Raw genomic sequence first — 13,262 nt, forward strand, 5'->3', positions numbered from 1 at the left:
GGGGGGGCTGGGGAACTGGCATGCTTGGGGACGGAGAGCTAGTGGGGGGCATATAGAGGGTTGGAGGGAGGGGGATGCCAAGGGTTGGGTGCTGTACTTGGCTCCCTTTGTCTTGCTTTCCCTGGATTTGATCTCCCATTTGGAATAGGACAGATCAGTTTTGCCAACTGTTCACATGGGATGGGGGGCACTGGGTGGGGCAGGTACTGCCCTTCTGGTTTCTTGCAAAGAACCCATTACAAAGGAGATCAGTATCCTTGTCCCCATTTTACAGATGGGGAAACGGAGGCACAGGGAGGTGAAATGACTTGCCCAAGGTCACACAGTAGGTCAGTGGTGGAACTGGGAATAGAGCCCAGGTTTCCTGAGTCCCGGTCCACTACGCCACACTGCCTGTATGTTTATAGTCTATTGGCAATGGGTGCTGCTCAATGCAAATGATCATTTCAGCATGTGTAATTATGTGCCACCTTCCTACGATAGAGTGATGCACAGGGCGGCCTGGAAACTGCAGGGTTCAAGTAGCATCAAGCTTTAGAATAGCAACCTGAGTCCATCATGAACGGCTCTCCCAAGAACAAGACCGGGGGGATGACGTTTGCAGAGCAGCAGTTACAGAGGCATGGCTGGAAACAAGGTACGGACTTGATGCATCCAAAAATCAGGTGCACAAAATAACGATTGATCTGGAGGAGGTGGGTCGGAAGCTCCTTTGCTCCCTGTCTCCCAACACAAGGACCAGGGGATGCTCAATACAATTGAAACGTGGCACATTCAAAACTGATACATGCAAATAATTTGTTCGTACGATGTGCCATTGGACTGCAGCACTCCTTACCACAAGATGTCATCGAGGCCCAGATTCAACGAGGGATTGAGTGTGTGGGTAGACAATAAGAATGGCCAAAATTATAATAAGTCAATGATAGAATTTTTTGAAGGGATATTAAACCTCATGCTTCAGGGTTTAAGACAATCTTTGACTTATGAGGGTCAGGAGGAAACCTTGCCCCAGAAAAGATTATCCCAATAGTGAAGGGTTTCTCGCACTCTCTTCTGAAGCAGCTGGTGCTGGCCACTGTTGGGCACAGATCAATGGGTTAGAAGGATCTCAGTACTGATCCAATCTGGTGATTCTTCTGCTCACAATTTTGTGTCTCTTGGCTGCACTGGGTTTTCCATTTCCGTGCAAGGGGCTTGTTGGAGCTTTGTCCCCTTCTAGTGCCTGAACCATGTAAGAGGTTTATGGTTCTGTTGCTGGTTAGTCTTTCAGCTAAGAAGCTGGGGCTTGTGTTTTTTGGATCAAGAGGTTGTGGGTTCGATCCCCACCTACGATCCCTCCAGGAGCCATTAATGTGAGGGAAGTCCTGCATTTATCTTGCTGTGCTCTCTCTAGGCAAAGGGCTGGGGAAACGAGAGAACGGCATCTCTGAAGCCATCAAAGTGAAAGTGAAATGCGACACAGCTGGGGTAAGGAAGACCTGGTCTATACAAGCAAAACTTATCATCAGTACATCTAGGCTGTATAATGCGGTGCCCCCCTTGGCCTTATACATAGGTGGAGTACTCTGGGGGCTGGATGACTCTGGGGACTGCGAATAGGCTGTTCAGATCCTGCTCGTTTGCCATCTGGCTTCTCCTTGGGCCTGCATGGAATGAGCCCAATTCCTAGTGGGGCAGGCTTGTTGGTTTTGTAGGTTTGTCTGATTTTTCTCCCCTTCGAGACTTCTTTTGGTGTGTGGGAGATTGAGGTGCTGAGGGCCCCCTCTCGGTCCCCTTTATTCCTTTCTTTCAAAGGCTCTCGTGGCCGCACCTGATGCCGTTCCATCAGCGCTGCTTCTGGATTGGCAAAAGAGAATCAGCTGCTCCTTCTCTCTGCTGCCTTCCCTCCCAGAGCTGATTCTGCCGCTTCGGCTGCTCCCCCAGCCCCTGCTAGGCCAACAGATGAGGTTGGCTTTAAACTGGCTTCCCCCTGGCCTGAGCTGTCCAACTCCATTGCCAGCCCAGGGCCCTCCCTTGCACACGCATACGCCTCAAGCTCCTTGAGTGTCCCACACTTGCAAAAGCTCTGTGCTTTGTAAATAAAGGAGGACCTAGAGCCTGACTGGGTTGGGAAGGATCCCGACAGCTGTGTTGGATCAGCAGATCCTGAAGGGGAGCAAGGCAGGGTTTTTTAAACCCTTTCTTTTCCAACCCAGGTGGGTCACGACCCAGCAGAGCAATTCACTTTCCATTGGTGGGATCACCTCTTCAACAAGTCGGCTGCGAACATCTTGGTGGAGGCTGGGCAGGTAAAGGGGGAGATTAGGGGTTGGGGGGATCAGGGAGGCCTGGATGTCTTGATCTAAGTGCTAAGAGCTAGATGGGATTGACAAAGAGCGGCCGACGCCAGGCTACAGACGTGGTTGTATAGGAGACGCCCTCCCAGAACAAAGCCGGACCCTGCTCACTTCTCCAAAAGCGCTTTGGGTGTTTTCCCTGGCCAAAGCTATAATGAATGGAGCTCCCGCAACTCGCCACTCAGTGTGCGTCTCCCTCTGTGGCCAGTCCTCTGACGCTAGGTGTCTGTTACAGCCCCCTGCTACAGAGCCTGGGTCCTTAGTTCAATCTGTAATGACTCGTGATTTTCGCTCGGGAGATCCCTGGTTCAGTACTGGTGGTGACTGTCACATATGTTCTTAAGGACCGTGCGTCATGGGCCTGATCTGACGAGATGCTGGGCTTTACAAAGGGGGATCACTATAGTCACCCCCATTTTAAGGATGGGGAAACTGAGGCACAGAGAGGTGGTGATTTGTCCAGGGTCACAGTGCCAGAGCTGGGAGTGTAGAATCCAGGAGTCCTGAGGGCTCACCTGTACCTTAACCACAAGACCATCCTTGGACCAGTGATCAGGAAAAACATTACAGTTGATTCTTTCTTTCTTTTCTGCTCACTGGTCCAAGGGTCTCATGTGGACAGGTACTGGGCTGGGTGGCAGGACACCGGCTTTCTCTTTTTGCCGCAGTGCTGTGCTGGCTCGGGCATGGTGTTCTCCCTCTGGGAAACTGAGGCACGCAATCTCTAAAACCGAGCCGATGATACCGAGCCACCTTGGCAAAGTGATTTGAGATTGAACGCTCTCCTTTGTCGTGATGCTAACAGAAAAACTCCAGAACTGTTAGGCAGCCGGTGTCTATGTTACTGAGCAATATTGTCTCATCGTCTCCCTCCCCCCTTCCCCCCCTTCCATCTGAGAGTATCCGCCGGTCATCTCCTGTCTCGTACTTAGATTGGAAGCTCTTTGGGACGGAGACTGTTTCTTTGTTCTGTGTTTGTACAGCGCCTAGCACCATGGGACCCTGGGCCAGGGCTCCTAGGCAGTACTGCAATGCAGATAAGAATACAAACACCTGTCAGGAATGGTCTGGTTATTACATAGTCCTGCCGTGAGTGCAAGGGACGGGACTAGATGACCTCTTGAGGTCCCGTCCAGTCCTGCACTTCTACGGTTCTACGATTAACTGTATGTAAGTGTGAAATATGGAGCACGTAATTAAACTAGCTAGTGGCCTGTCGTGAGTTCTGGCTGTTCACACGATGCCTGTTTAAATCTCCTAGGATGGCGTCCAAATGAAAAAGCTCTCTGAGCAGGACGGGGAAATCAGCAACAAGAAGCCCCGCAAAGCACCCAGTGCCAGGAGCATGCTGTATGGCCGCTTTGTGAAGGTAATAGGGCGCGCGGGTCGGTGTTCGGGATTCCCCGTCGCTGCAGACAGGCTCCTGGGCTGTCGGCTCTAACGTCTTGCATTTCTGTCGTGCCTTCTGTCCTGAAAGATCCCACAACTACACACATGCTTCAGCCACTGCTGAACTTCAGCCACCTTGGGCGTGAAATGAGCCAACTGTCTGGCAGCGCATAGTGACGCTGTGCAGGGATTGCCCACCCAGTGTTGAAATGCAGCCCCCTCTGGGGTGGAGCCTGGTAGCTGGACAGCATATAAGGATGCAGCATAGGGTTCGCTCACTGAGCTCTGAAATGCTGCTGCCTCGGGGGTAAAACAGGGCAGAAGTCTGACAGCACATAGCAACGGTGCACGGGGATCATGTTCCCTGTGCTGAAATGCAGCTGACTCTGGGGTCAGGCACACAGCTGTTTTGACACCTGCCCTGCAACACTGTACAGTTTAGGGACAGTAATAGTGTATCCAGCTGAGGCTGCGTGGAGGGGAATGTGGCCTAGATACTGGGGCTAATGACACACATTATATGGGGATATATCTGTCTCATAGAGCTGGAAGGGACCTTGAAAGGTCATTGAGTCCAGTCCCCTGCCTTCACAGCAGGACCATGTACTATCCCTGGCAGATTTTTGCCCCAGATCCCTAAATAGCCCCCTCAAGAATTGAACGCACAACCCTGGGTTTAGCAGGCCAATGCTCAAACCACTGAGCTATCCCTCCCCTGCCGTTGTCGCCATATAGAGCGCTACCTCCTCACACCCCTGTGCTCATCCCTCAAGAGGGGGTAGTGGAGCATTTCATAGCGTCCCAGGCCAGACGGGACCACTGTGATTGTCTAGTCTGACCGCCTGGATAACCCAGGCCGGAGAACTGCCCCAAAGTCATTGCTAGGGCAGATCTTCTGGAAAAAACATCCCATCTTGATTTAAACACTGCCAGTGATGGAGAATCTACCACGCCCCTTGGGTAATGACTCTCTCTGTTCAAAAGGTACACCTTATTTCCAGTCTGAGCTTGTCTAGCTTCAGCTTCCAGCCGTTGGCTCATCTTAGACCTTCCTCTGCTAGATGGAAGAGCCCATGATTCAGTATTTGTTCCCCATGCAGATACGTAGAGACTGTGATCAGGTCACCTCTTGCCCTTCTCTCTGTTAAACTGAATACGTAGACTCAGGCAGCTCAATCGCTATATGGGATATTTTCTAATCCTTTAATCATTCTCGCGGCTCTTCTCTGTACCCTCTCCAGTTCCTCACCGCCCTTCGTGAATTGTGCATAGATGTGGGGATGGGGAAACTGAGGCCCAGAAAGAGACCATCACTTGTGTCCAAGGCTACCCAGAGAGGCAGAGCTGGGGATAGAACCCAGGAGTCCTGACTTTCAATCTAATCTGCAACGCTACCTCTCTGGACTAACACAGAGCCTGCTCCCCCACCCTCCCACTCGCTTCCCCTACACCTGCAGCACGGACCGTGGGGTGGTGGGGGTGTCTCCAGCGCGATGATTTCTGACTGCACCTGTCTCCGTCCCAGGCGGCCACGCTGACGGCAGGAGGGGAGGAGCCAACGAAGCAGGTTTCCACCTCGGAGAGCAGCGAGGACGAGGAGGAGAAATTGGACCTGTCCAGTGTTAGGAAGTAAGTGCCCAGCCAGGCGTGGGGGCAGGGAGCAGCTGTTCTGAGCCACTGGGCTGGGCCATGTGCTAAAGGCACCAGCCACAGGACACATCTCTGCTCAGAGGGCCAGATCCTGTGAGAACAGCCTGCACCCCAAGGAGGTTGTGGGAGGGGCAGTCCTACTCTGTGATCGGATTCTGCCGTAGTCCCTGTGACTGCTGTGTCATCCCACGGCTAGTTGATCTCCATTGTATTAGAGCTGTCGTTCCCCCCACCCCCCAGCAGTGCAGGAGGAGTCCTTGTGCCAAATGCAAGGGGTGGGGGGGCGCAAGATCCCTGCTGGGTCTTCCTCCCCACCCCAACTTGCCGGAGAGCTCAGGGTTTGCTCGGGGACTGAACCATTTCTCCAGGGGAGTGGTGGACTTGGCTTCTTGGTGGCACCCTAGGAGCGAAATAGCCAGTTCTCCCCTCCTCGCTGGGACTTGCAAGCACCATGAGGGGTAGGTGAGCAGCTGTCCCTTTCTGTCTAGTGCCCCATGTGGTAGGGGCGGGGTAGGACACAGAATGTGGGCCCGATGAATAGAACGGCACTGGGGAGCACACCCTGTTTACCCCCACTCCAGCTCTGGTGGTCTTCCCCACCCGCCAGCCAGCCTCTGACTAATTCATTCAGTCCTGGGGGCAACAGGAAAACCGGAAATGCCTGGTTTCCACTGGGGGAATCTCTCCCCAGCTGTTGCCTTGTGCATATCGCAGGCGGCGGTGTCATCCCTTGGATATACAGCTCGGCCGACAGAAGCACTGCAGCGGGCGACCCCTTTAGCAGTTAGCACCCCAGTGATCCCTGCTGCAAACTCTCTTGTCTCTCTCCCCCAGGCTGACAGATGAGGAGCTGGTCCGAGCCTGCGGCGGCCGCACGGCGCACAAGTAAGTGGGCGGAAAGACATGGCTAGTGCCGGCTCGGAATGCCACGTCCTCCCCCTTCCTCAATTGCACCAGGATCCCTTCCAGCCCCAGTGCCTTCCATTTATCCAGCATGGTGGTTGGGGGGGGGGGGGGGGGAGAGAGTTCCACTGAATGACCTACCTTTCCTGTAGCTCAAGTGGACTTTTAAGGCTCCTGGACTGTAGCGTCCCAGGCTGGGGGCTATTCAGAGCGGGCTGAGTTGGGGGGGCTGGTTCTGTTTGATTCCACATCTCAGGAACCCGTCCCCGCCTCTGAGTGCGGTGGGAGCGTGGGGCTGGAGCTCAGACCCTATGCTCTGCCCCCTGGCGGCACATTGCCCCGGCTCCCTGCTAACAAGGAGGCCCTGCCAGCAGGACCTGTTCTAACCCCTCCGACACTTGGCGCTCCTGCTTTGCTAGCCCGACCCAGGAGTCAGAGAGGGGGATAGCTGGAGTCCAGTTCAGGCCCAAGGAAGGGAGGTTTGGCTCACGCACCCCCTAGTTCCCAGCATCCCAAGGCACCAGCCAGTATCCAGCTGAGAGTCTGTCGGATGCAACTGCAGTGGAAGTGGGGAGGATACATTGCAGGGCTGACTTACGAGAGGGCGGTCGCAGGTCTCCCTGGCCTAGGCACCATCTCTTCTCAGGCCGTCGTTAACCTGCCCTGTCCGGTGCGTTCTTCCCAGGGGAGCCCGTCACGGTCTGACCATGAGTGCCAAGCTGGCCCGGCTCGAGGAGCAAGAGCGAGCCTTCCTGGCTAAGTACAGCCAGAAGGAGGAGCAGAGAGGCGGCGCCCCAGAGCGTCAGCAGGAGGCAGTGGCGGGTGCCTCGGCCCCGGAAAGCAGCAACCCAGCTGAGAGGCGGCAGAAAGCCAAGAAGAAAAAGCGGAAGAGATCCAAAGAGAGGGGGGGTTGTGCCGAGGAGGAGGAGAGGCGGGCCAGGAAGAGGAGGAAGAAGAAAAAGAAAGAGAAGGGGGAAGCGGCGGAGCGTTTGGAGAGCGAGTTGCCGGACTCAGGGGAGCAGCCTGAGGGGAGGACGGACCAGGACAGCCCCAGGGAAAGGGCCAAAAAGAAGAAAAAGAGGAAGGGGCAGTGAACGGGGGCTCATCCTGTTTGAGGGGGTGCCACCCTCCTGCCTGCTATGAACCCGCCGCACATTCATCTCCTGCTGCGGGCCCTCTTCCCAGTCACTCGGCAACCGCTCTTTAGCCCACCTTTCCCACCCTCGCTTTGGCTGCAGGGGTTAACGGGCCGGCCCTCTTACCCAAGGGAGCCGCTCTGTGCACAAGTACGTGGGTGGAAAGACATGGCTAGTGTCCGACTGCTGGAAAAGAGCCACTGGGGCGTTTATAGCCGGGGTGGGGGTTTTTCATGCTGCTGGAGCCTAGCCGGAAGCAGATGCTCTTAGGGCTTGTCCACACAGCAGGTTACTGCGTGAGGCACTTTCAGTGCATTGCAGCAGCGTCCACACGGGATGTTACCGCACAGTAACGTGCTGTGTAGACAAACCCTTTGACCCTGGACAAGGCAGAGCAAAGAGGAGATTAAAAATACCCCTCACAGCACTGATCACAACCACTGAGCACGGCTCTGCCCTGCAAGGGAATCAGTTGATCACGCCACTCGTGAATAACTCAATTCTCCAGCTTTTGCATCCCATTTCTGGCTGTTGTGTCCCATGAGGGGTTGAAACACCAGTAGCGGCGGTGCGAGTTTTGCCGCGGACTTCACAGGACCAGGGTTTCACCCGCTGTATGTTTGCAGCATGGGTCAGACGGGAAGAGAGGGAAGGAAAGGCCAATTCAGAGAGATTTTTAGTGTCAATAAATCTTTTATTGCAGAGAAAAAACAAGGTGGATTTTATATACACATCAGCGGTGGCTACAGCTGTAAAGCCCATGGAACGCAGGCCCTTCCGTGGGTAGTATATTAAACAGAGTTCACGTCAGAACTTCATTTCTAGACCCACCTGTAACTCCCAACAAATACACCCCCCACCCCCTTTTAATGAACTTTAACACTTTGGGTCTGATCCAAAGCCTCCCGCCGACTGCAAAGGGCCTTGGGTCAGACCAAGCACAATCCCCAGCACACGTGTGCTGACCACAGCTGACTTTGCACGCGCCAGGCAGAGCTATGCCGGGGATTTCCTAACACCAAACAAGGCGCTGAGCGCTCCCACCCGTGAGAGCAGCGCAAGTCAAAGGCACTTTGCAGAACCGGGCCCTACTTGCGCAGCACAGCTAGTCTCACCCCTACTAACCAGCAATGCTCCCCTCCCCCCAACACCTGCTTGATTCAGTCAAACACGGGGCAGGGCTTGTCTCTGCTTCCCAATCAAATTCCCCCCCTCATTCAGATTTTGGCTAAAGCCAATCCTGCCTGGCCCCGGCTAGGGTAACTGCAGGACGCAGTCAGTCTCGGGGTAGGGCGGCAGATTAAGCGAGTATTTTTGCTGCAGCGCCATTGGCACAAACCTGCCCCCCAGGAAGTGATAGCGGCCAGCAAAATGCTGTGCAGCTTTCTTGGGGGCAGTGAGAGAAATGAGCATGTCGGGCTGGAGGCCGTCGGGGCTGCCTTTCTCCACGTCCCAGCCTGAAAAAAAACAAGGGGGAGCCAGTTAGCCAAGTAAGTTCCACTCCAGGCAAACTCCCTCCCACGTCTGAAGAGCTTCCCTGATGTCACTCATCAGAGCGTTACTAGTTCCCCACGGAATACGCAAGGCTCAATTCTCCTCTCACCGATCGACAACTCCCAGAATGTCTCTTCCGTGCATTACGGGAGCACCTAGAAACCCCAACTGAGATCAGGCCTAGGTGCTGCAGAAGAGAGGGGGGGAGAAAAAGTATTTGCCCCTATTTTAGAGCTGGGGAATTGAGGCACGGAGAGATCTGCCCACGGTCACATGGAGCTGGGACTTGAACCCACTTTTCCTGAGTCCCAGTTCAACACAAGACCCTCATGCTGACTAACACGATGGGTGACAAAGCAAATACTGGCTGACGCAACATAAAGCCAGCTTGTGAATTCACTCACAGGGCACAAGCTGGCAACGGTCAAGAAGGAATTCTTCCTTTCCCTGCGCTACCAGCACTGCCCAAGTGTGTTACAGGGGTAGAGACAATTACCTTCCCCTGAAGCCTCCGGCACTGGCCACTGGGATTTGGCTGGCCCAGTGAGTTTAAATCGATAGTACAAATCTTCACAGCAGAAGCCTGGGATAACCCAACAGGTCTGCTGCTGTCCCGATCGGTGACATTGCTGCAAAGCGCAGCATGTCACCAGGACCTTAGAGGCCAATGTGATCAAGAGAGAGAAGTTAATGGATGCCCGAGCGTCTGGGCAGCGCCGGGACGGGATGGAACAAACCGGAGGGGATATCGATGCTGGCGATGGGGACGGTGACTTGCTCCAAGGTCCTGAGGATGCTGCCGAAAGGTTCCCGCACGGCTCCCTTGAAGCTGAACCCGAAAATAGCATCCACCACCAAGCCATACAGCTCGTCAATCAGCATGGCCTGTAGGCAAACGGGGGTCAAGAGATTAAAACAGCAGGGTGCCACCCCCCACCCCGGCACATGCACACTCCAGAACATATCTAGACAAGGAATAGTCTTAAGTACCAGCATCTCCAGCTGGGCCCGATCCTGGTCTCAGACTGGTGTAAATCCGGAGTAACTGCATCGGTTTACACTGGGGTGGCTGAGCTCAAGCCAGGTCAATCCGGGGTGACAAGCGAAATACAAAGGGCCTTATTCTAACCTCACCCGTCTGTAAAGCAGGAGTCGCTCCACTGAAGTTAGACTGGCGTACGGGAGAGGAGGCTCAAGCCCCGTATCTTTGTGGAAAGAGAACACGGCTACCCCAGTCTAAACGCACTGACTTCAGTGGAGTGACTCCTGATTCACACCAACGTAACAGAGCAGACCACGGCCCAGTCATTTGCGCACACGCTCCCTGCTCTGCAGAGAATTGGGTGGCAGCACCAGGTACATTTGTCAGAGATACCGGGGACGCCCAGACGCTGTGGCGATAAGCACCACAGAGATGCCCATGAACAAGTAATAAACCCACGTTGCTCATTTCCACTTTAACTGGATTTACTGGTTCTGCGGTGGTGCCTGAGAGCCCCGTCATGGAGCAGCTCCCCAGCGTGTTAGGTGCTGTACAAACCCAGGACAAAAAGACGCTCCATCCTGTAGCCTTTCCCCTCTCACACCTCGCTTCCCCTTCTTCCTTGAGATCCCAAAGCACTAATGATTTAACCTGGCTACAGGAAGTCAGACTAGGCCATCGCAATAGGGTTCAGAATCGAACCTAGACGAGGAAATTAACCCTTGGTCTGCGTCTGGCACGCGAGCCTCTCTCCCCTATTTTGTGCAGTGAGGCATATACAACTGAAGCCATGAAATGGACCAAGACAGCACGAAAGTAACAATGCTGGATATTCCACGCGCCCTACCTCCGATGGGAATGCCGAGAGAAAGGGAATGTCCATCTTCTGGCACTGAGTCGTCAACCCTTCAAACAGAGCTTTGCCGGGTCGCTTGGGGTAATGCACGCTCGGCTCGTAGCCCTGCAGGGACAACAATTCCAGGCGATGCTCCAGTGTGGTCACGGGGCTTATGAATGGCCTGATTCCCAGCACAGACCCACAGCTAGTGTCACCTGCCTGGGGCTTGGATGTATCAGGTCAAACAAACACCACACACTTCAGCCTCCTCTCTGTCCCTATGGTTCCCCAAAGCACCTCCTCTCTCCTAGTTCCCTCTCCCGTCCAGAGCTACACCCTTGTGCCCAGGGCCGAGGTAAACAGCTGCACCTGCCGCAGCGCGTTGGCAGAACTTCACCCAGGGCTGCTCACTGAAAAATCCGTATGCGAGGGAGGGAGGCTGGTCCGTCCTAAAGGAACGGGCCCCCTGTTACGGAGTCCCCGGGCGATGCTCTGGAACTGCTCCCCACAAAGCCAGTCAGGACTTTGGGGAGCCTCCTCTCCCTCGGAGCAGACTGTCTTCAGGGCAAGGAGCTCACACGGCTTCACCTCCTGGGTCTGAACTTGGAGCATTCAGCATATGCCCCTCCATGCGCTTCCCACAGCGAGTCTGCCCAGGCGGGGTCCTGGGGAAGCCAGAGGGTCCTGCACCCCCACTTCACAGTCAGACGTGGCTCTCAGCCAGCCAGTAAAACAGAGGTTTATTAGATGACAGGAACGCGGTCTAAAACAGAGCTTGTAGGTACAGCGAACGGGACCCCTCAGCCAGGCCCATTCTGGGGCACAGCGAGCCAAACACCCACGTCTGCTCTCACTCCTAGTCCCCAGACAGCTCCAAACTGAAACCCCCTGCAGCCCCTCCTTTCTGGCCTTTGTCTCTTTCCTGGGCCAGGAGGTTACCTGATCTCTTTGTCCATCTTTAGCTATCCCCTTGCAAGGGGGGGAAGGGCCCTGGCCATTTGTTGCTAGGAGACAGATTGTCGGCCATTTATGCACACTGGAGACTTAAAAAATGCATAGGGGAAACTGAGGCACCCACACAGTATTCAGAGGAAACATTAAGAACAGTCCCACTTCGTCACACCCCCTAAGGGGCATCTCAGCTAAGATCTGAATGGAGCAGGGAGGTTTCCAGGCATCGTCTGGCTCACTCCTGCATGAGCGTATACGCCTGAAGGACGCTTGCTTGGCTGCTGCTTTTGCTGTATCTGCTCTGGGCAGAGAGGACTTAAGTCTCCAGACATATTGCCAGCGCTACTCACAAACATCTTCAGATGCCTGGCACAGACCAAGCCGTCCCCGCCGTTATTCCCCGGGCCACAGACGATCAGCACCGTGGGTGGGCTTTTGGTGAAGGAGCTGGGCGGATAGGCCTGGGCGGGGGAGAAAAGAACAGGCTTCGGTAAACAGCACAACAGGCCATTCGTAGAAACACAGGGGTAGCAGGGATCGGAGCCCTGTAACCGACCACAGACAGAGGCGCCGATAACGCCACCTCCAAGGTAGCTGTGCTGCTTGCCAAAAGCCTGGATAACAATGCACGCTGTCATGATGCCTAGCTGGCGGCCTCCACCCCAGAGGTGGCTGCATTCCAGTGGCCTGCATGCGCACGTGTGAGAGAGAGATGATCCTGCTGTGTTTAGTCTCGTGCTCTGGGATGGCAGATTCAGCCTTATAAACCCGGGAAGCTGCGTCCCAGGGCAAACTGATCTAAGAACCTCATTTACAACGCTGGGTCCCCTGGATCGATCACTTGCAGGAGCTGCAAGGGGCCACGCCACTGCCTTCCAGCCCTGCACAGAGCTCCCCCCCACTCCCTGGAAGGTCATGGCTGGATCGGGACGGGCGGGGCTCCCCAAGAGCAGGGAGAACCCAGGTGTGCAGTGCTCACCTTGGCAATGGCCGTCGCACAGCTCAGCCCCGCCAGCTCCATGAGTTGGTCGACGCTGAACTTGTACTCCGTGAAGAGCTCTTGATCGATGGCTTGTGCTTCCTCCTGGCTGAGAGGAGACGCAAACGACATGAGCCACCGGGCGTGTGATTGAACGGCTCGTCTTCGCGGCCGTTAGCACAGATGCTGCCTCTCAGCAGCTAACACGACCACCCGGCTCACACCGCCACTCGAGAGCAGCTAGTCCTCCAGTACCGTCCCGTAATTCCCCCCGGGCAGCCCGAAAGGACAGGCAAGATCCCCCACAAGGCACTGGGAAAGAATTCGGGGAGCAGCTCAGCTCCCTTTAGCGCTAAGGAGCCCAGCAGACTTTGCACCACCCATGAGCGAGCAGCGCCCGCGTGGCCAAGGGTTATTTTGCACTGTTGCTGCTCTCACTTCAGCGAGGCTGACTCGAGAGGAGTCGCAGATCACTCCAGCCCAGGGGTCGGCAACCTTTGACAGGTGGTGTGCCCGTCTGCCGGCTCCTGCCAGCCGGGGTCCCGGCCGCTGGCCCCGCTCAGCCCGCTGCCGGCCCGGGGTTCCGTCCATCCAGGCCGGC

The 13,262-nt window shown here is 55.2% G+C and overlaps 2 protein-coding genes across 3 annotated transcripts in view; one reads left to right on the forward strand and one right to left on the reverse strand.

Annotated features, from left to right (window-relative positions):
• The window catches only part of GPATCH4 (G-patch domain containing 4), an 8,874-nt gene extending 746 nt beyond the window's left edge, over nt 1-8,128 (forward strand). For both annotated transcript variants that reach the window (XM_034756556.1, XM_034756557.1), the window contains exons 2-8: nt 484-637; nt 1,397-1,470; nt 2,199-2,291; nt 3,601-3,708; nt 5,254-5,357; nt 6,213-6,263; nt 6,967-8,128. In XM_034756556.1, coding sequence (XP_034612447.1) covers nt 559-637; nt 1,397-1,470; nt 2,199-2,291; nt 3,601-3,708; nt 5,254-5,357; nt 6,213-6,263; nt 6,967-7,375 — 918 coding nt within the window. In that variant the 5' untranslated portion in view covers nt 484-558 and the 3' untranslated portion in view covers nt 7,376-8,128. The remainder of the gene's footprint in view (nt 1-483; nt 638-1,396; nt 1,471-2,198; nt 2,292-3,600; nt 3,709-5,253; nt 5,358-6,212; nt 6,264-6,966) is intronic.
• The window catches only part of NAXE (NAD(P)HX epimerase), a 7,103-nt gene continuing 1,931 nt past the window's right edge, over nt 8,091-13,262 (reverse strand). The window contains 5 exon segments of the mRNA XM_034756960.1: nt 8,091-8,874; nt 9,649-9,796; nt 10,741-10,854; nt 12,033-12,143; nt 12,662-12,770. Coding sequence (XP_034612851.1) covers nt 8,672-8,874; nt 9,649-9,796; nt 10,741-10,854; nt 12,033-12,143; nt 12,662-12,770 — 685 coding nt within the window. The 3' untranslated portion in view covers nt 8,091-8,671.

This window comes from Trachemys scripta, chromosome 24 (genome assembly GCF_013100865.1).
Source record: "Trachemys scripta elegans isolate TJP31775 chromosome 24, CAS_Tse_1.0, whole genome shotgun sequence".
In the NCBI taxonomy this organism is placed as follows: domain Eukaryota; kingdom Metazoa; phylum Chordata; order Testudines; family Emydidae; genus Trachemys; species Trachemys scripta.